The sequence below is a fragment of the Neolamprologus brichardi genome, chromosome 2 (assembly GCF_056152115.1).
Source record: "Neolamprologus brichardi isolate AB-2024 chromosome 2, ASM5615211v1, whole genome shotgun sequence".
NCBI lineage: Eukaryota > Metazoa > Chordata > Actinopteri > Cichliformes > Cichlidae > Neolamprologus > Neolamprologus brichardi.
In genome coordinates, this window is record NC_142105.1 from 34,288,333 (window position 1) to 34,312,100 (window position 23,768).

The following is a 23,768-nucleotide window of genomic DNA, read 5'->3' on the forward strand; positions in this document are numbered from 1 at the left end:
ATGCTTTTGCATTTGACAGCTTAATTAACATGTTTGCAGGACTAATTTGTTTATCTTTAGGGATCATTTCAACCTTCATGCACCTCTACCTATTTTGGGTCCAGCATAGAATACATCTGTTCCTACCTGCAATGTTTGGACACCAAGGTAACACAGGCACATGTCCTGGACGTAGTGACATAGATTCAATTTCCCTGCAGGGCTGACATATGGGCTTGCTGTATGCCAGGTCCTGCTGTGCCACTTTAGACTCCTGGCACACAAACAAGCCTGAAGCACTGATAAAAGCCATCATTTACTCTAAGATTTTTACAGCCTTCATTTATCTGAGAAAACTGGCATTTTTATCAGTTCCTCATGAGCCAGTTTTTAGGCTCAGCGTAGAACATGAACTGTTCTTTCAATCACTGGATAATGTTCTGCATGGAACATGTAACAAAGTCAAATAGTTTAAATGGCATTTAAATGATTTCATCTTTTTCTGCACTTAAAAAAAGATGTTTGGAGAAATAAACTACTTTACTATGTTAAGTTCATCCACAAGCTTCATACATGTTTTTTATTTATCTACTTTTTTAATGCTGATGCAACCTAAAGCAACGGTCAGCATCCTGCTTTTTGCATCAAGTATGACTCCAAATGTATTAATTAATCTATTTCTTTCCTTCAGTATTGCCTCTGTGTGTCAGTCGTTTTCAGTCACCACCTTCTGATTTTATCACGTATCCAACTCTCGCACAGTTTATTGATAAATATATTCATGCTCAGCGTCTGTCTGCTGCTGCCTGCTGCTTCCAGTTAAAGCTGTTCGTCAGCCTGATTTCTCTGAATAGTGACATGTTTGAGTTGATTTCTGGTTTATAACCAAAATGACAGGTTGGGTCTTTTATATAACCGTCCTTCCAGGAAAGATGAAAGTCGAGCTCTCAAGCTTCGTGTTTTAAATTCAGACGAGAGAGTGATGTTGATTTTGTCGCCTCTCTAATGTGTTGTTTTAAAGTAGTATTGTTTTAATTATGAGTGACATGTGGGTTTTGTTTGTGTTTGCTGATGACTGTTTGCTCGTCTGAGTTTGTGGTACAGTCTGTTTGCACATGTGTATGTTGCTACGGCGATGACTCAGTGCATCAAGCTGCCGGCTGCCTGGACGCCTTAACAACACGTCCGGTGCTCTACCAACCGACTAGCTCCACACACAGAAACACACTCTTCTTCTACTGCCTGTAAAGATACTCCAGCTCCATGATGGACCTTAAAGCATCCTGAATCTGCACCAGGCTTGAACAACCTAGTTATTAATGCAAGACACTATAAGGCTGTCTGCAGCAGTCCATGCAGTGGATTCTGTGTCTGCTCTGATCCTCGCTGACCCACAGAGTGTAAATCCTGACATGCAGCTCGTGTAGTTTTGATGCTTGCTGTGTTCACAACATTTAAGTGAAGGTGTGAGAAGCGAGTGTGAGCGTAATGAAAATGAAGAGCAGACGTGTGAAAATGGAGGAGTATGTGTTAGAATGTCGCTGCTGATTTGTGTGTGAAAGTAGTTTTTGTGGCATCTTTACTATCTGTGTTTTATTTTTCAGTAGCAGCCAATCAATACGGTGCACAAATATGGCGCACACACACCCTCAAAGCTTAACTCAGAGTCAACAGGCTAAATAAATTATTAAAACCTATTTTCATCCTCTGTTTTTGCTGCGATACTCCACCTGTAGAGGATCTCCAACAGGAGCTCACCTTACAGTTTGAGATTTCTTCAGGGTGATCGTATGGGACAAGAATAATTGGATGCTTGTGGAGAAACCTTTCATGTCATGATCGCTGTTATTTCTGCTACTTTCCTGCCCTGTAATCATCAATTCTGAACATCTCTAATGGAGACACATATTTTATGTGTGATATGTTTGTTAGAGCCAACCAAACGTGCCATCGTCTCAATGTTCAACTTGAGACGATGCACAACAAAGTTTTACAGTCTCACATAAACTGGGATGCCCGAGCTTCCTCTTGATCCAGTTTCCATCTAATGAGTTGAGTGATTGTTTAGAAACAGACCTAACAGAAGGAAGCCTGTCTGTTCTTAGACGAACAAACATTTCAAATTTTTGTTTTAGACACGTGTGAAAGGATTAAACTAGAAGTATCACTGGAATATATTGCACTACTTTGAGTTTGCAGTTTATTCACCTTCCTTCCTTTCCAACAGACTCTTAGGACACACCTTTCCATTAAAACAATGTTAGCCACTACCTTTATCTAAGTTCAACAGAAAATCTTGTTAGGATCCTATTATACATCTCTAGTCTGCTTGGAGTCTGCTTAAAGGTGCTGGAAGTCACTTGGCGCCATTATATTTAACATTATAGACGGAGCTTGAAACTTGATTTGCATCACCACCAATGCAAAGTTAATATGTTCTTTTTTTGTAAAAACCCTTCTTGCAGATATGAATAGTAACAGATGGCTTCATGCACAGACTTCTTTTACTTTACATTTTGCCCCAACTTTGGTTTTAACTCTGAAGCAGATAAGTGTTACTTGACAATCAGATTAAGATGATATTATTACATTTAATCTGTTTTGAAAGAAGCAAGTCTGGAAGTTACGTCTACTTCTTTCACTCTTTTGTCTCTTATAATGTTTCCGGTGTGATTTTTCTCAATCTGTGGCACCGAGCTTCATGAGAATAATGATCATTGTGTTACTATAGCAGCATTTAGATGTTTCAAAGACGCCCTGCATCTTGGTAATTAATAGCAAGATGCCACTGGTTATGTGCATGCGTGCACAGATTAACCCAGGGAGGAAGAGGCTCTTCTTTCTTGCCCTCTCAGCGAGAAGCTGTTTGGTGTCCGTCCGTCTGGTGAAACACTGGAATTTCTGAAGGTTTTGCCGGATCAAGAAGAGGAGACAACAGGGAGACAAAGCAGCACAGACACTTGGAGAATACTTGAAATATGAAGGAAAGTCAGACTTATCCTCGACAAGGGCTCAAATTATTTAGTGCAGCTCTCAAATAAGGGAGATCTGCCCTGGCAGTGGCACACTGACAAATCTACAGGTTTCTGTAATGGGCGAAGTTATTGGCAGCTTCTTTATGACGACGGAGCGGTGGATCTTTCCCTCTCTCTTTTATTGTTGTTTATTATTTACTCATGAGAATCAAATCTCTTCAAAGAGCCAATCTTAGTCGAGCAGCATAATTGGATTTTTTTTTTTTACTTGTTTTTTGCTTACTGTATTGATCGACCTGGACTAAAGGACGATACAAGAAGGTCATCAGGTTCCCCTTTCAACCTCTGTGTTCTCTGGTTTCCATTGTCTTCATGTTGTACATTCATAACAATAAAATTCTAACATTTCCTTCTAGTTTTTGTGAGCTTTTAAAAGGGAACATAAGATGAATGCCAATTTGTGTTATTTCTGACTCTCTCTTGAATCTCTTTCCTGCAGTGTCTCTTCCCAAATGGACGAATTGCAAAGAAGAATCATGTTGACGCTGCTCATATTAAACTCAGGCGGACATGTGTCGACTGTCCGTTTGAATTGGATCAAACTATGAATTTTCTTATTGTTGAAACAAGGAAAATTCACACATTTTCAAATCCTTCATATTTTGCTGTGGAAACAAGTGCAAATGGTTGCCTGTCTCTGTTTTAGCCCCACAACAGACTGGCGACCTGTCCAGGTTGTACCCACCTCTCGCCCTCTGGTAGCTGAGATAGGCTCCAGCCCCCTGCAACTCTGATAAGGGTAAACCAAAGAGAATGGATGGAATATAACTTAGAACATAACTACAACCCTTATCTTTTCTGTTGCATCCATATTCATATTCTCAGCCCAAATTCAACAGCTGTTTCAATAGCTTGCTGTTTGCTTGCTGTTTGCTGCTTTATTGCTGCACCATTTTAAAAGAGCCTTTTGGTTTATTTAGCTTTTTCCCTGCAAGCACATGTCCATTCATACCATTCAGTACACAGGGCTAATACAGAAAACAGGCACGATTAAGCAGTCAAAGTCTTAACGGTGCAATAAACAGCATAAGCTGCAAAATGGGTCTAAAATGAGTAAAATAGTGTGTTTGCAGCCAAAGGTGGCTTCATGGGAAGCAAACGTAGCTAAAACCTGACAAAACATCTAAAGGTGGTGATTCTCCTGCTTATTCTTTATGTCCATTCTTGAGTTTACCACATTGATTTTACTGGTTGATAAATTTATTTTCTGTAACATACAGATGAGTATACATCTACTATCTACAAGGCCTGAGCTTAAACCTTCCCAAAAGGCAAACCTCTACCGCCATCTGTTGGATAAATGTATTATTCTTGGCTTTATAACTGTCAGTTCTCATCTCTGAAGGACGGCACTGCACTCATGTGAAATCTGGCTTCAGTGTTTTTGAACAAACTCACTGTGAACTCACACCTTCTTTTTCACGCAGGCTTTTTCAGCTTACGCAGAAGTTGTCACATCCCTTATCATAGCATCAGCATCACATCTTAAACTGAAGCAGGTCTTTTTTTGCACAACTCTATACATAAATTCAAATGAAAGGATTAACAAAATATGAAATATTTTAATTAAAGACTGTGTTAACTTGTTCACTTGACCTTCTGAACCCAAGTTTCAAAACTGATGCTGGATTTTTGAGGCTTAACGGTAAACAGTTGGACTGATTCGGATGAAAGGATGACTAGACCATGATGCCTACTGAGACTATCAAAGGCTTTCATTCTGAACTGCATCTAAACATCCTGATGACTTTGTTTCTCACCTCCTTCCTGTTGAGGGATGAGCTCTTGAGAAGAGCACAATGGATGAAAATAATGAAAAGGACCTTTTTACAGGGACCTACTCTGTACATCCTAAGAGTAACATGTTACCTGCCATTGAAACAGCTCATAGGGCCATTCTCCAAGACCCAAAGTATGTAGTGGATTACTCTCCATACCCATGTCTATAGCTAAAACTGTCAGAAAGGAAAGTGTTTGTCTCTTTGAGAGATACTGGATTTTAAAATATATGTAGTTGTTGAAAATATGTTACTATTTGTGCTGACTACACCGCTCTTACACGCTTAGGAACACATGTAGTGTACATACATGGTCATTCAAGAAGCACTAAAAGTCTGATTGTATTTCACACAAATAGTTTATTTGTTCTGCTTCAAATATGTACACTGTGATGTCCTGAGAGGGGTGAGTGGTGTCAAACTAACATTTGAATCAAACTACGGTTCAGTAGGCGCAAAATAAACTGAATATTCAAAAAGGTTTCAGATAAATTCACCAACCAAGGTTAAACAATGCCTCTTTTTTACATTAACCAAATATTATTGGGCGTATAGAAAAGGGACTGTTCAAAAAAATAATTAAAAGCCCCAAATTGGCATTTTAATTTGGGGAAATATCCTGGTTGTCCACAACAATAAAAGTTCACAATATGATGTGTTGGTCTGTTGATGGACTCATCCATAAGAATATTGTACAGTCGATATACAAACTGGCTTTGGTCAATTTCAATGACCTGATGGTCCAAACCTGTGCAGTGTCACTTGTGTCTGTAATGTCTGCAAATGAGAACTCAAAAAAGAAGAAAATTCCGCCAATATTCTTTCTTTCTTTGGCGATACTGGTTCCCTCCCAGTAACTATAAAGTGTTGTTTTGGTCTGTGGGCACACGTGCTGAAAGCCTCTAACATGGCAATTTTAGGTTCCCCAGCACTTTATAATACAGCCTGCAACTAAGAGTGATTTTCCCTAGAATTAAATAGAATTTCCATGTATTTACCTGGTTATACCATGTAATAAAACAAACATGTACATACAAGTGATCCACTAAACTACTGTAAAGAAAAAAAACTACACTGTAAGTAATTTTAAGTATTTAGCAGCGTGTAACTTTACAGGAAAAAAAAAGATAAATAATTATAAGTTGTGTTTAAGCAGTTCAAAAATAATCTTTAGTAGTATGTAATTAATTGTAAGTAGTGCATAACTGCCAGATGGTTTACAGAAAAGAGGCATAAATTATAATGTAATTAGTTTGAATTAGTCTGCAATTTCCAGGTATTTCTGTGGAAATAACAGTTAAAATTTCCTCATTTTATATTGTAAATATGCGTTAGCCTTAGTAGCATGGGCCACATTATATAGCTAACCTTGTTTTTTTTACACATTTATTGTGCACTATATTGGTTCGCATCGCAGATGTTGTAAGTTTCAATTGTTCTTTTATGTTTGACATAAAAATGTGATAAGAACTACTCTTTTCTAGTTACAAGGGAAAAAACACAGTAAACACTGCAGGGCAAAGCTCCACAATCATGGAGCCAAGCCAAACTTTTTTTTTTCCTTACACAAACATTTAAAAGGACTTTAAGTAAAGTACAAACAAAATAATCAATGTGAATGACCAGAGAGTCCAATAGAATTATGTGTTTTTATTATTTATATGCAAACCCAAAACTGAACACAACAGAAGTAACAATAAACTATTCTTATTACCTGTGAATAATTTAATTCATATGTTTTTATTTGTAGTTCAGTTCTTTGCTTTCTTTTTGTTCTTTCTTTTCTTTTTTCCTGATTTTTCATTTGAGGAGGAGGTGGAAGCTTCTCTAGTCTTCCAGTCTGATGCTTCTGCAGTTTTTTGCTGTTTTGTTTTTGTTTTGTCTAATTAAAAGTAGTGGAAAGTGCACTGCAGTTTTTCAACAATAAAAGTTGAGCAGTTTAACATTTTAAATGTATGGTTTCCTTTTCCACTAAAATACCCAGACATTATGCACTACTAAAAGTTACCTATTGTATAATGATTCCTCCTTGTCTCTATAATTGTGAAAAATTACCCCCTTAACAAAACTATTCTATATGATTTTATTCTACAATACCACTGTGATTTAAGATAAAAACTGAAAGTGAAATTCCAGTTAATTCTAAAGGGTTTACACTCATTGTCAAGTCGAAACACTCATCTGTGCATGAAAACCTGTTAAAGTTAAAGGGTTACATACAACAAATATGCAGTGATTTTCCATAGTAAAGCTACATTTAAGTTACATTTGCACTGAACAATAAAAAAGAAAATGATGGTTATGAATGATAGCGAAATCTTGCAGTCCAAATAATTTTATTTCATCAGATAATTAATTCCTGGAGAAACTGAATCTTGTCGTGAAATTGCTTTAAAGTTCTACATGTATTGTGAATCCAGGATGTCCAGATACTTGGCCTCAATCATTCTTGGAAGCAAACTCGTCCTGAGAGAAAACACATTAAAAATGCCTGTATTATTTACAAGGACACAACAAATCTTCAAGTACGTAGGGAAAGAACATCGTGTGTGTGTGTGTGTGTGTGTGTGTGTGTGGTGGGGGGGTTCAGTGGGAAGTGTGTCTGTCTACACGTAGCCTGTATATAATAAAAATAACTGCAGACACAGCGATCCCCTTTTTCTTTCTTTTTTAATGTGAGAAAGTAAAGACTTAATTCTACTTTTTCCATGTAAAACATTTAATTTTGTTTTGTTTTGTTTTGTTTTTAAGAAGGTCGTGTTGTACTGAATTCGTTCTAACACTAACTGGTACTAATTGCAAAAATGGGACCATAAAATTGTTTCCTGAGGTGCCAACGAGCTGCAGATAAGGATGCGTGCAGATGTTCATGTTCCCACTCTGCCCCCTGTTGGCCTGGGTTATCTCACCTGACAGGGACCAGCAGGATCATCAGCAAGGGGAAAACCATCTTCATGTAGGGCAGAGGATACATCCCGAATGCACACAGAACGATCAGCTGGATTATCTGCAGCCCCGTGAAGTAGTGGACCTTCCTCTGAGGCACACGGCGGATGTAGTGAGTGGGAGGATAGGAGGTCTAGACAGAGACAGAATAAGATATGACTAACTATGTTTTAAGGGAGATTAACTATAATACCCCTCTCAAGCTAAGATTTGTATATAATAGCACACCTGTTGCTGCAGCAGAAATTACCATTTGAGAAGAAAATGCTAAATACTCCTGTAAGCTCTTGTCGTGCAACATTTGCATTTTTTTCAGAAGTGCATTGCTTTGTATTTTACAGAAATGTTGTTTTAATTAAACTCATTGCTATGCAAAAATGTGCCATGTTATTGTACTTTGTTTAAACCAGACCAGGATAAACTCTTATGACAAAAATAACTTTGTTTTCCAAAAACTCATTAAAAACAAGTTGTTCTTGTTATGGTGTGTAACTTATCATATGAAAGTTGTGGACCAGTCATGTGATAACAAGAGATGTTTGTTTCACCTTTTTTCTCCCAGAAGAGTGGTGCTGGACTTTTTTATTTGTTCTAACCTCTAAACTTATTACAGAAGAAAGTGATACGAATGATTCATAATGTTAAATATAGAGAAAATACAAATAAATTATTTATAAAATCCAAATTATTAAAATTAGGAGATTTAGTGAAATTACGGACACTATTAATTATGTTTAAGGCTAAAAATAATATTTTGCCCTTTAAGTTACAAAGAGTATTTTTATTGTGTTCAGGGGGAGAAGATAGTAGAAGGAAATGTTAATTTAAGCATCAGCTAGCTGTGACTACACAAAGATTAATGAGTCCAACGGTTAGGAGTATACGACTGTGGAACTCACTTCATTATAATTTAAAGAATTGTATAAATTTACATTGTTTTAAAAAGTGTTACATGCTTAAAACGATAACTCAATATGAATAAATGTTTATTTATTTAAATTTTAATTTTTCTCCTTGTTACTATGTGGAGCGGTTTATTCTGATTGTAAATGTGTTGTTTGGTTTGGGTTAGGACCGCAGATAAATGTTAATGTTGGTTTGTTCCCTGATTTTTGGTGCCCACTTTTAATATTTTCTTCTTCCTGCTCCTTTTCACACATGGTTGTAGTGCTTTTGATAGAAAGTGTGGTTGGTTTGTTTGATTTTTGTACCAAGTGTGAAATAAATAAATAAATGAAATGAAATTTTTTTTTTTTTATTTGTTATTCGTTTTGTTTTTTACACTGCTGGTTCTCATTTGTAAAGCTCCATCAATACGAAGGAAACAAAGAGGCAATAAATAGAATGAGGAACATGATTGGCACTTATTAGCAACCAGATCAGTAAACCAAACCTCTTCATATCTGCTTCATATCCACCTGTTCCTTTAGCAGGAGGGTCATGCGGTCCACCATTTGATTTCCGTCCAGTGAAGTGGCTGCGATGTAAAGGAAGAGCCCGTAGAGGACAGGCTTGGGGATCCACTGCAGAGGAATGGGCAGCATGAACACGGACAGGCCGATCAAGATGTTGGCCACCAGTGAGGTCAGGCGTGTTTCCTTCACACTAACAATGCTATTAGGTGAAAAAGAGAGAGATGAGTTATTTGAGAAAACCAGAACAATCTTTATATCTTTTAATGCATAAGATCAGCTTTTGAATCCAACATGAAAGGAAATTAAATGGATCACTGACGTATTAAACAATTTATGGGCAACTATGCACACTGCATCTGCTGCAGAGATAAGCCAGTTTCTTTAAACTACGTAACCATTTTGTTACACTCTGAGTGTTAAAAGCGTTCATAAAAGCTGATGCTGTCCGAGCGGGCAGAGCACACCTTGTTTTAACTTTACTCACGTCGTGCAGAGGTGTCCGTTCTCTACTTGCTGTTCTACTTTGGCGAGCTGACGGGCGTGCAGAGAGGAATGTGGGAAAGCAGCGTGCATCCATGGCAACCCCAGACAGGACATGAGGATGTTAATGAAGCCAGTCAGCATTAAGTCCCAGTGGAATGCTGTGCCTTTTAGCAACCTGGGATATCACACACATAAGCTTAAAGTGGTTTGTCAGTAAAGGCACAGCGGTTCACGCATCAAGACCAAATACTGTAAAGGTAACATTTAAACCACAGGTTCTGCTGTGTCGTTCTTCTCATAGCTTAGAACATAAAGTGGGATTCGTACTTGTGTTCCGGCACATGTGTCAGTGAAATGACGATGTTCTGGTCAATAAAGATGAGCAAAGCAAGCAGAAACCCCAGACCAACGGCACTCAGTGCATTCATTCCTGACAGCTTTTCAAATGGAGGGAACTTGAAGATCGGACCATCGTGTACACCGAACACGGGAACTGATAGAAGCAAAGAATTTACAGAAAGCTCGTTACAAACAAACAATGAAAACAAAAATAAATAATTGCTTGAACACTAACCTTTGTGCAAATAGCCTCTGTTTTAAAAGCAAAGCTTAAATTCTGTGTCTCTCACACACACAATCCCCAGACTGGGCTTAAAGTTCACTTGAAGCAAATGTTTTCCCCTTTCAACAGAGGATTTATGAACAGTGAAAACCGTTATGTGCCAGGGTTCTGACTTTAAGCCTCAAGAGTACTCTTCTATCATTTCTTTCATTTGAAAGATCCATACTCACGCTGGATGTCAATGAAAAGGTAGGAGCCAGTGAAGGAGAGTATGAGCACAGACACAGGCAAAGCACAATCAGACACCACCTCTCTGATTCTGTCATTCAGGTACGGGCTGTTGGGAAAATAGCAATAAATATTTCAGCGTTTTGCAACTCTGGTGTAATGACTTCTACAAGTAGTTTTACAGCACTATTTACTGCAGTTCCTCTTTGTGTTTGCAAAATAATTCATGTCAAGTGCTGAAAGCTGCCACTGAGGGAAAAAGAACAATGAAATCCCAGGAGTCAGATACAGAAATGCATGATAACAGAGTCGCATATATCTAACTCACGTATTCCAGTGATATCACTGCAGGGTGAAATTCATTGCACATGATTTGTAGCCTTGCTATCCAGTCTTGGGATGCACGTTTTGCCCTTGTTTTGGAGGTTATGTGAACCTATTTGCAGCAAGCATGAGGGGAAGTAACTATCACAAATCTTCTCATTTGCTTCAGCTTATTTGGGTGAAGGTCAGGGGGGCAGCAGTCTAAGCAGAGATGCCCAAACCACTCCCATAAATTACATGGCTTCTTTTGAATTGGATAAAGGTAACTAGCTATGTCTCTACTACATTATACAATTCCCTTTGTCAATTTAAACCAGGCTTAAAATCAGCAGATAGTCGAGTTACACATGCAGTAAAGCTCCTGATAACTTTAATATTTCATCTCAGTGTTGCACACAGAAGTGCTGCACATGAGTAAATGCATTTTCTCTCATTGCTTACAACAGAGTTTAAATTTGTTCTGCAGATTTTTAAAATTCTGAATATAAAACGGACGACGGTTAAAAACAGCTTTCATGTTATTAGTTAAAGAATAACTTTGTTAAACTGCAGCACATCCTACGACTTTAAATGCTAAGTGTTAAAAATGTGGCAGCGCTTTCCATTTGATATCTCATACAGCATCTCTGGTTGTATCACATCATATATCTTTCACATTTGATTGTTCCATCTTTCTATTGTTGCAGTTCAGCTGACTAAAATATTCACGACGTGACATTTTTACGGCGTCGCTACTCCAGATGGAAAAGAGTATTTGCCCTGATGTATTTGGTATGTTTTGAAATATTGTTTTCTCTTGTGTGTAAAGTGAACTGAAGCACAGTTTGCTTTTAATACGCTCAAATTTCTTTTTTTTTTTTTTCTTTTTTTTCTTTTTTTTTTTTTGCCTGTCCCATTTGGTTCTTTAGTCGTCAGAATTGTTGTCTGAAGACCAACAAGGATACCCAATGGATTTATTTTGCCAAATGGGTCATCATGGCATTGCCGTATTGGTCCATTTGATCAACCTTTGTTTTTATTATTTATTTTATTTTATTTTCAGTTGTTACAGACGGGACAGACATGAGTGAGGGATAGGAAAGGGAGAAAGAAAGAGGAAGGAAAAGAAAAACAGAAGGGGAGAGGGACAGTGAGAAAGGGGGGAAAAAAAATATCTCCGGGATCACCTGTTGAGAGAAAAAGAGTAGAAAACAAGCAAAAAAACAAAACAAAACAAAGCAACATACTATACACAACACCATCGCATTAATCTAGCTAAGTGTAAACAGCAGCAAATACTAAATATTGAATGTTGTTGTGCAGCACGCAGGACAGACAGCGCACAATGTGCTTTGAAGTAGCAGCCAAGAAAGGTGTGATTCAAGTCTACAAACAGTGAACACCTGTGTGCACACCTGTGTGGATCGGCGCGCTTGTATTCAAATGGTTTCCCCATGTAATGGTCTGCAAGAGGATGTAGAGAGCCATAGCCCTGTCCCCCAGGGCATGAAGCAGGCATGGAGGAGATCCAGGCCCCAGACATCCAGAGGCCCCAGAGTGCAAGATACGCTCAAACTTCAATGTGGAACTTGTACTTTTAATGTGGTTTTTCCACCTGGTGACACTTTATTGTTCTTTCATGAAGATGACAGATGCGTTCCCAGGAGAAACAAAACTAGAGTTGCGCCTCTGCTTACTACATATATTTTGATACAATAAAATAAGCTATAAAATGGTTCAGTTGTCCATAATGTGAAACAATAAGTGAATGAACATTACCTCCTCTTGATGAGGTAGAGTGTATAACCCAGCCACAGAGTCCCCAACATGAGCAGGAGACAGAGGACGGGTCTTTCTCTGGTGCATAACACCAAAGCCTCAGGCAGGACGATCGACTCGTGCCCCTCTGCATGTCCTGACATCACCCCGGTCTCATTGTGATGCTCCAGTGCGCTGTCTGTCTTGTTTTTTGCTAGAATCTCATTAATCTGCTGAAGCACCAGTGTTTTGTTTGTGGTCGTGAGAAGGGGTCCGTGGTAATAACGGTGAAAAACTAGAAAGTGGAGCAGAAAGATGGAAGAAGAAAACAGATATGTCACTAAAGACAAACTAGAAGACAAGATAAAGCTGCATGTGATCTTAGTGGAACACATCCCACAGTCACAGGAACTTATTAAAGTCTGTAGCAGGAAATGTAATATAGAGCAGCGGTCTCCAACCTTTTTTCCGCCACAGACCGGTTTATGCCGACAATATTTTCACGGACCGGCCTTTAAGGTGTCGCGGATAAATACAACAAAAAAAAAACTAGTACCGGTCCGAGGCCCGGGGGTTGGGGGCCGCTGCCCTATAGCACCACCAGCTAAGACTCCAGGATGGATCAATGCTTTCATGCTGTGTGTGCAAAATTCTGACTCATTCAAACGTCATCGTCGAAATCAAGATATTTTTCCTGTTTTCTTTTGTCCAATTTTAGTGAGCCTGTGCAAACTATAGACTCTAAAGCACCAAATCACAACAACAGTCACCTCACATTGCTTTATATTGTAATGTAAAGACCCTAGAATAAGACGGAGAAACCAACCAACCATGGTGTTTACACTGTTTTCATTAAGGGATGAACATGCTCAGCAACAATACTCAGGTAGGCTGTGACATTTAATGATGCTCAGTGAGGCCAAAATGTGCCAAAAGATATATCCCCTATATCAGCGGTCTCCAACCTTTTTTGTGCCACGGACCGGTTTATGCCGACAATATTTTCATGGACCGGCCTTTAAGGTGTCGCGGATAAATACAACAAAATAAAACTAGTACCGGTACCGAAAAAAAGAAGATTTATTCATAACACACGTGCAAAGACCCAGGAAAACCGAGTAAACGATAAAAACGATAACAAAATAACGCTGAAAACCGATAAACACCCTGAAAACCACACATTTCACACCTGAGCCTCAACTCTTGCGGCCCGGTACCAAACGACTCACGGACCGGTACCAGGTCCAAGGCCCGGGGGTTGGGGACCGCTGATATAGAGCATACACACAGTTAGTATTTTACTAATGTAACAGATGGTTAATGTAATCACCTGTAAGTCGTTCTCTACATATTTACAGTTATTCAAGCATTGCTCCATTTGGAGTCGATTGGCAGAAAATTACAAGAAGAAAAGTTCTTAAGAATCCTGCATGTTTAGTTTTTCCTGACTTGTTACAGAAACTTAACACAAAAATAATAGTTCACAAAAAAAAACCCTTTAATATTATATACTGGATGTCCTCATAGAAAACTGTTCTGTTTCTACTATTTGCTGGTTTTTCCTAAAATGTTTTATTGTGGTCGTCTGACATTAGCTGGACTCACTTTTGATTGTGCCTTTCACCGCATCTCCAACAAATGCAATTGAGATGAACAATGCAATCACTTCTTCTGTTGAGCTGGAAGAAAGAGAAGCAACAGAAGCATGGTGCGATCATTCATGTTGTATCAAAAGTGGGTTTTTTCCAAACACAGACAAAACATCAACTTCAGTGGAATATTACGGCTACAATGGGACGAGAGAATGAAAGAAAATTACTGATTAAAGCTGAAAACAACAAGTAATAACAGATTAACCATATATCAGTTCACTTCAGTAGTGGCCTTCTGTCTGTGATATTTATTAGTAACAAATATTGTTTGTGTGTATTTACCGTTTGAAGAGTTTCATCAGCAGGCTGACATTGAATAAGCTTCCGAGGATGAGGAACAAGCTGTTCCATAAACCGATGCAGGCGTAGAAAGCATCAAAGTCGAGGTCGTAGTCATCACAAATACCCCTGATGACTGCAAATTATACAATAACACACACAAACTCATAAAAGCTTATTAATTTCAAGAGCATTCCACTATTTAAGTGTCAACATGTTGCTTAGCGAGTTGTTGAAATTAATTCCTTCATTCTTAATGGTCAATTCTCAGATCTGACTGTTTGTAGTATTAATTATATGCGAGGCAGGTGATGTATGAAGTAGATTATCAGGAGTCTTTTTTATATAACAACAGCTGTCTGTGGTGACTGGAGGTGTGTTTAAAAAAACTAATCATGAAATAAAAACCTAAAACTTTTATTCAAACGAGATTCCTGCAGAGATTAGTCACAAGTCTCTCTGAGTGGATCCTTGCAAACCAACATTTAAGCCAAAGGATGTGATAATGAGTCACACCGAGTCATTTCAGACTGCATTCATTCCTTTATTGCTGTGGCCCAGTAATGACTTCATTTAATTGCTTATGCTGCCATGTTAGCCATCAGGCTGCACCGAATCCCACCATGTAAACTTCAAAGCAAACTAATTGCATGACTTATTTGTCATTAAATAAGAGTTACTTATTCAAAAATCTAACTTCTATAGTCTGACATCCAAATCGTGGCAAGCGATGGGTACCGCTGATGAAGATGGCCAGTGGTGCAGTGGTCAGCGGAATGACAAGCGGCGAGCCAGCAAACAAAGCGTAGATCACTCCTCCGATGCTCTGGCCAACAATGGTCTTCTGAACATCTTAAATGAATGAAGCAGATAAGCTGTTGAACATAGTGCTTCATACTGTGTGCCAAATTAAGAGTAAAGAAAAATCCCATACCTATTTCTCCTCTTGTGCTTTCATCATTCAGTGAACCAAAGGCGATGGCAGGCAGCAGAATTGCAATGTAGAGGAAAATGGCAGTGGTGGTGTACTTCAAGAGAGAGCGGTCACTTCCAGTTATACCTGTTGGGATTATACAAAATGTTACTAAAGCTACACCAGTAACAAATCCACAAAACAGAAATGTGAAGGAACTTGTTACCATCTGTGAAGTCTGAGGGGTACAAAGGCAGCCTGCGGCGGACGTCCTCATAAACACCCTTACCGAATCTGAAGAAATCTGTGCACTGCGAAGAAGGTAGAAGTCAGGCCCACTGAAGCTGTGACAATATAATATGACATAATATAATGCTATATATTACAACAGAATGCATAATGTATCAATGTGACTGTGCTTTTGAACTAAACCAGAAACATGCAGTCAGTTACTGTACAACAGTCTGAACTGTGCTGGTACACTGTGGCCATGATTTACACATCATTAAAAGTACGGCAGCATAAATCCATAGCATGTCGCTTTAGGTATCAGTGAGAAACAAAGACACTGGAAAGCTATTGTGAGTAACGTATCTGTCAGTTTGAAGACTTATTAGAAGGGAAAAAACTACCCAGTGGACTTTATGTGACTTTATCATTACAGTAAATATTATAAATACACCAAAAACTAATCTACCAGGAGTTTGCACTTATGTGTGAAATGTTTATTTGGCTAGAAGAGGCTTTGGCCTTCATGTAAAATGACCCTGGATGTGGTGCAGTTGTTTCAACATTCACTGATTATTAAAAATAATCTGAGGATACAAGTGTGGTGTCTCAAATCCAAAACACACGCTTAAAAAACAAACAACAACAAGAGGAAAAGTGTATTAAACCAACTGTTGATAGCATTTGCTTCCATGAAGCTAGAGTCCTAAATAGACATTTTGACATTTTGGAAGTAAAACTGGATTTCTTCTCTTCTTCTCTTCTTATATTCTTGGTGTTTTAGAAAAGACCCTTTATTCAAATTTAAAAAAACAATGACACGAAAGCGATCACAAACATAAACTTCCATTACCAACGTCTATCACAGAACACAAAAATGTGTTTTAAAAAAAATAATTAATTCACATTTGTGCTTTGAATTTATCTTTGTGACTTTTTATTTAAAAATGATCCAAGTGGAAACATTTCAGAAGGAATTTAGCTGATGTACGATATAAAACGGAGGTGCTGGCATCCATAACGTTTATTTTCATATTATACTATTCCAGGATTGTAGGATAGGCTTCAAGATTGGCCTGGCAGCAGCAAGCCTGTACTTAAATGCTGTTTTGAAAGCAGTCAGAACATCAGGTGTAACCACAACCTGCTGTAAACTTAAGTCTTTTACAACCTATCACATGTTTTTTCACTTAACTGTACTTTGGTGTTTCCTTTCTCCACCTCGTGCTGAACAAACATTTCATCTTAATTTAGAAACTGGACTTAATGACGTGCTTTATCATTACATGGACGTGCACACATTCAGCTGACGTTTCCATCAAAGACTTGGCTGCTTTTTCAGTCTTTATTGGGCTCAGCTACTTTATATTACTGCAGCACATAAGCCTGAGTAACAGGGAAACGCGGGGGTGGTCTCCACATCTGAAAACAACCTGACACTCAGTAGAGAAATGTGTTTATAAAAGTGACTAGTTAGCTAGATTTACACACATGTTTCTCTTGGTTACTTATTTTTACCTGGAGTGGTTTGCCCCTGCGTGGATCTGCGTCCTCCACCTCCTCTGTGACCGGTTTCTCACTGATTACAGAGAGCTGCTGTCGGTGGTTGACAAGCTCCTGTTTGAACTCCTCTTTGGTCTTTGTCTCCAGAAGCTTCTGTCTGAAGGAAATGTCAGAGAACATTGTTGCAAATGTTCTACCCACCTCAGTGGCTGTCTTGGTGCTTTTCTAAAAAACACAACAACAAAGTTGATGTTATGTCCTTCTCTGCATTCTCTGATTCACAGCAAGAAGCCTTCGACAGGATCGAATGGCCGTTCTTATTTGTTTGGCATTGGAAACAGATTTTTTAAATGGATTCAGTTGATATACTCCAACCCTCAAGCAGAGATTTTAACCAATGGTCTTTTTTTCCGCACCATTCAGATTATATCGTGGAACTAGACGAGGGTGCCCCTTGTCTCCTCTCTTGTTCAGCTTGGCAATTGAGCCTCTTGCGATGGCAATTCAGAATCATATCATAAAAACATATCAGGAATTAAAGTAGGAAATGTTGACCACCGTATTTCCCTATGCAGATTAGAGGTGGGAATCACCATACATCCCACGATACGATATTATCACAATACTTAACGCACGATACGATATTATTGCAATTTTTAAAAATATTTTGCGATATTCAGATTCTGTACATAAGGGTAAACTTTATCAATATTCATTTTCTCTAATATCAAAGTCTCACACTCAGTCTTTCTCTCATTTCAGTTTTATTGTTGACAAACTGAACGGTTTGTTTTACAGTCTAGTCCAACTTAACTGAATCAACCATCTGGTACAATTATAGCTATTCTGAACTATGCAGTTTATGAAAACTATGCAGCCCCTTCAGCAACTGAAGAATTTGAAAGTCAATTAAAACAAAATATAATTTTACATTAAATAAAAAAGTTTTAAACGTAATTAAAATAAAACATGTCTTAAATTAAAATAAGTAAACTGTCATGTTTATTGCTGCCATAAACAAGTTAAACACATTTGGACAGTGAAGGAATGTCAGGATTCTTGCTCAGAAAAAGGATCAACATGCTCTGAAGTCAGAGCACAAAAACCTTTTTGTAACAAAGTATCGATTTCTGCTGTCCCTGTATCCATACATTATTAGCAAACAAAATATCACCATGCTACACAGTATCCATTTTTCCCCCACCCCTAATGCAGATGATGTGATCCTGTTCTGCACTAATTTCAACAAATCAATACCATCCATATTAAGTCTCATTAATACATTTAGTACATTTACGGGTTATAAAATAAACTTTGATAAATCCGAAATATTATTTTTGAATTAAAATGAATCCTCCAATCAACACTCCCCTTCTGCTATCTGAACATGGGTTTACTTATCTGGGTGTGAAATTAACTCCTTCAACTGAAAATATTCTGGCATCCAATTATAATTCCTTAACGTCAGTTACTGCACTTCTAAACAGATGGATGAAACTATCTATATCTTTAATTGGTCGTATTAATATACTAAAAATGTCAATTTTGCCAAAATATCTTTACCTTTTTTCAATCAATACCTCTCTCTCCACCAAACTCTTTTTAGATTTGTAAAAACTATTCTGAAACTTTATTTGGAACAACAGAAGACCAAGACTCAGAGTCTCCTTACTATATTATAGTATACATTACTATACCTTCCTTATGAAAGACGGGTTTACAACTTCCAAATTTAAAGTGGTACTTCTGGGCTGCTCAAATCAGAGCAGCAATGTTTTATTGTGTTAATGAGCAGACTCCAGTGTGGGTTTCTACAGAAATCAAAATTCCCCCGAACTTATATCTTTACTCAGCCGACAGGAAGACACTAAATAAGCAAACTAAGAACCCTTTTTAAAAAACACTATAACGATCTGGTTTGAAACACATAAGTACTTGGGAGAAATGTTACAGCTGTGTAGGTTTACTCTGATATTTGGAAATAACTATCATGGCTGTGTGTAGGCAGGCAGGAAGAGAAGACCCAAAATGCAGGACTCAAGGAGGCGGAAGAAACTCAAAACACACAGCTTCATTGCTGGGATGAAGCAGAACAGAAAAACACTAACTACACTGGGAGTACCGAATAACTAGACAGGCTGGCAAACAGAACACACAGAGGGAGTGAGGGCAGAAGACGTCAACGACGCGACACCGAGTAGGCGAAGACACAGACACTAAATACAAGAGGTGAACGGAGCGAAGAGGAAACAGCTGGAGACACGGCTGATGCTGATTACACTGACGAGACAGAGAGAGCACAAAGCTGAACGCACTGACAGAGGACACAGACCTACAAAATAAAAGAGGAAGCACACGACAGACAGAGACACAGACACAGACTCATAAGCAAGCATACCAAATATAACACATAGGACTCAAACAATAATCATCATCATCATCAACAAAACACCAGAGAAACAAAACGAAGACCAGAACTCAGAATGCTGGGTCAATACTGACCCAGAACTGTGACAACAACAGCGTTCAGGGCGGATGCAGGCTTTACATTTTGGTTCGATCAAGGTTTAAGAAAAGTGTCTGATATATTTAGGAGTAATACTCTTATGTCTTTTGAACAACTTAGAAGCACGTTTCTATTCCTGTCAAACATTTTTTTAAATTTCTTCAATTAAGAAATTTTATCTTAACCACACAAGGTAACAGCTTAGAAATCCCCACCTCCTCTCTAGAGAACACAGTTATAAAGCATCTAAATGGGAGAGGCCAAGTTTCTGCATTGTACAAATTATTTATGGAAAATTCCAAAGAATCAACACATTTATTTTAGAGACAAATGGATCTATCTGATGATGAGTGGTATAAATCATGCTCCTTGGCCCAGAGTCAGACAATTAATGTGCAATCTGAACTACTTCAATATAAATGGTTAACAAGACAATATCTTACTCCGTCAAAAATGCATCATTTTAACTCAAACATCCCAGACTCCTGTATTAAGTGTGGAGTGGACAGGCGCTTTATTTCACTGTATATGGGAGTGTCCATGTGTGAAAATCTTTTGGGAAAAGGTAATAAATCTGTTGAGTCAAATCATTGGTGATGTGATTCCACTTCATCCTAAAATATGTATTTTAAATATATACCTGAATAATTTTGTACCTGCTGCAAACAATAGAGCTTGTTAACGACTGGACTTTTGGAAGCCAAGCGCTGTATGTGCTGGAAAAATCAAAAAATATGTGGACTATCTCAGTGGCTTAATGGACGGACATCTATACGATCTATGGAGAAAATAACTTATGCATTAAGAAATAAACTGGACAAGTTTTGGGCTACATGGTCAAAATTCTACAACTTTTCTGGAGAACTGCAGCGTGCACACTGTGGACTTAACGGCCTGAAGCACTAACTTGATTTGTATATCTGCTCTTCCCTTCTGTTATGGTTTGCTTTGTTTTTGTTTCTATTACTATGTTGTTTTTGTTGTTGTTGAGGGTTTTTTTTATTTACTTACTTTATTTTGTTTTTATTTTTTATGTCCACGGTGTATCATGTAAAACCGGTTAAAACCAATAAATAAATGTTAAAACAAAACAAAAACAACAAAGTTTGGCTTTGTTAGTTTCTGACAGTTTAAATGATAATTTAGGTGATGTTATTATCTTGTATTATTATGTTAATTATCACATGTGATTTTTGTATTTAATAATATAGCAAAAACACTGAAATACTTAGTAGGGCTTCTTTTAAATTTAATTAATGTATTACACATTTATTAAATATTCATTTTTGTTTAGTGTTTCAGAAACAGTGGGATTAGGGACACATGATTGTGGTTATTAGGGCCCTCCCTGAGCCTGGTTCTGCTGGAGGTTTCTTACAGTTAACTCTTTGGATAAATTATGACGACGTCAATCAGGATTTTTATTCATCTTTAGCATGGAAAAAAGTTCATTTTTTAAAAACATGTACACAGTTTGTTACACGTCCACTTCGGTGGACAACATACAGTTTGACTTATGAATTTGGTATGGAGTGCCACATCAGTGTCCAATATAGTGGTTTATGTGCAAGTACACCATCAACACTGACACAAGTACAAGAATAGAAATACTTTGAATGTCTGTCCACTGCAGTGACCACTATGTGTTAAAAGGGAGCTTTTCCTTCCAACTGTTGCCAAATCGCTTGCTCATACAGGGTCATGTGATTGTTGGGGTTTTCTCTATTGCAGGGTCTAACTTATAGTATAAAGCACCTCGGGTGACTATTGTTGTGATTTGGCGCTATATATATATATATATATATATATATATATATATATATATATATATATATTATATATATATATATTCTATCTGTGTGTATATATATATATAATATATATATATATAGAATATATATATATATTCTATATATATATATTCTATCTGTGTGTATATATATATATATATATATATATATATATATATTCTATATATAATATATATAAATAAAATAGAATAGATTTTTATTGTCACTGTTACAAGAACAATGAAACACAGTTTGACATCTCTCCATTAGAAGCATGTTGATTTTGTTTTACATTAAAAGTCCTTTAAAATTGAATTGCGTTGTTTATTCACTTGACCCTTTTTGGTTTGTAATAAGTCAGGAAAAGTGAAGAGTTAAGTTAAACGTCATGGAAAGCCAGTGAATACTGACCAAAAAAGTCATCAATAAACAGACTGTCAAAATAAATAATCAATTATTATTATAAATGTGGACTTAGCTGATTTATGTCAAAGCCTGAATATAAAGTTCAAATGGCCTTTTGAGGTTGGCAAAAAAATTAAAGTTGAATGACCAGCTTTAAAGCGTGTGTAATTACTAATTACTAAGAATGAAAATGATACAAGAGTAAATCTTATATTTCTTTTATTAGGGGTGTGGCCTCTTTGAGGGACAGACAAATGTCCACAACTGTAGCTGTCACTTCCCAGATGTTCTAGAGATAACATCAACTGATTCGTGTTGATGAACTGGACCTCTCAAATTCGGCCTCCTAAGCTGTTTATTGGGCATAACTGCACGTATCTGTGTGTGTGCTGCACTGATGGAGTGAAAGTATGGATGAACTTTAGCAATCAAGCTTGCTGGGCAAAAGCCACGTGTTTAGGAAGTTTTTGAATTTTGAAGCATTATCTACTATATTACCTAAAAACTTCATGTATAGGATCACAAGTCAAATCTAATAAATACCATTTAATAAATTTTACCATGTTACAAATTCTCTTTTCAGTTTCATCTTAGAATTGAGACATAACCCATCCAAATATGGTATATTGTCTCTCTGTGTTAACCCTGCGTCAGCCTGCCAACCTATCCAGGGTGTACCCTGCCTCTCTTATGGTAGCTGGGATAGGCTGCAGCTCCACTGCAACCCTGATAGGATAAGATAAGAGGATGGACAGAGGCCAAAACAACAAACTCAAGGCTTCCAAACAGCAGCCCGTAAGCCAATATGTGACGTAACAGTGGCTACATCAGGCTTTTACATGCAGTCTATGCAACTGAATATTATGGCCAGTCATCAGCAAACAGTAATCGCTTGCAACAAGTAAGCTATCGACAAATTAAGACAAAATAAGATGATATTCAGCAGATGAGTGGAGAATTTGACCTTACTGTTCTAGGTGGAGCGAGGATAAGGACGACGTAGCGAGCTTCACAACAGTTGACGCCCCAGTTTTGTGGCCTCTCCAGGCGGGTGATGCAGACATGACGTCTCTGCAGATTCCTCACATTCGAGCTGAATTCAAGAAATGTATTTTTGAAATCAGTTAACCAATAAGAGCCATGAACTGAACCTCAGACAGCTTTAACTGGAGACGAACTCACAGGATACAAAGCCAGGACTGCTGGTAATGAATGCCAGTAGAAGTTGCCGTCACACCCTGAATGGTTTCTGACAGAAGATGAACTGTGGAAGCAGAATAACCCAATAAACAGCAACATCAGACTAAATGCTCATTTTCTAGTTGCCTTTAATGTAATCAAGTGATTTAGACTTCTTTGGTAACATGCTCGTTCACCATTGATCTCTTTCCTTCCTGCGTCTGTGAACAGTGAGTTCATGATCTCATCCACATCCCAACTCTCACGGCCTTCGACCACAACGTGAGTTAACATTCGCCTTAGCACCTCATCCAGAGTGGCAGCTTTTTCATCCAGAAGGATGCTTGCCTGGGCCAGAAAGCCGTCCAGGTCTCTGTGGGCGCGGACTTCCTCTTCAAAGTTCATGGGCTTAACGTACTGGTGGGAAGAACAAAAGCTATTTAAATCATGGATGCAAATGAATGAAATGAGGGTGATGCTGATGCTGTCTCAGTTACATTAAAGAAAATATTTTAATTTGCTTTTGCTGCTGCCGTGTGGTTTAAATAAGAAAAAGTAAGTAATGGTATAAAAAATTCATACAAAAAAGTAAATCTTACTTTTCTTGTTGTGTTTAAAAGCCCAAATCCAGGTGCTTCAGGATCTTCAGCAAAAGAAACACAAAACATTACGTTTATATGCAAAGACTGTCTTAGTGTCACCAAACTGTTGCTCTAATACAGTCTTTTCTTTCATATTTCTAAAGGTTTCCTTCCTTCACTCTGGATTTTTCAACAATGTTTTTTATTTGAATCAAAGCTGCCACGTGATTGGATAACGGTAGAGG

The 23,768-nt window shown here is 37.8% G+C and overlaps 1 protein-coding gene across 1 annotated transcript; it reads right to left on the reverse strand.

Moving 5' to 3' along the window:
* Positions 1-7,045: 7,045 nt before the first annotated feature.
* Positions 7,046-23,347, reverse strand: slc4a11 (solute carrier family 4 member 11). The gene is made up of 16 exons (XM_087829919.1): positions 23,140-23,347; positions 22,946-23,027; positions 22,733-22,856; positions 17,078-17,287; positions 15,558-15,642; positions 15,353-15,478; positions 15,157-15,270; positions 14,422-14,554; positions 14,093-14,166; positions 12,509-12,782; positions 10,429-10,535; positions 9,964-10,129; positions 9,638-9,811; positions 9,157-9,352; positions 7,702-7,871; positions 7,046-7,258 (listed from the first exon to the last, which is right to left on the reverse strand). Exons 1-16 carry the CDS (start codon positions 23,345-23,347, stop codon positions 7,192-7,194), a joined length of 2,310 nt encoding a protein of 769 aa, XP_087686045.1. The 3' UTR covers positions 7,046-7,191.
* Between the last annotated feature and the right edge of the window lie 421 nt (positions 23,348-23,768).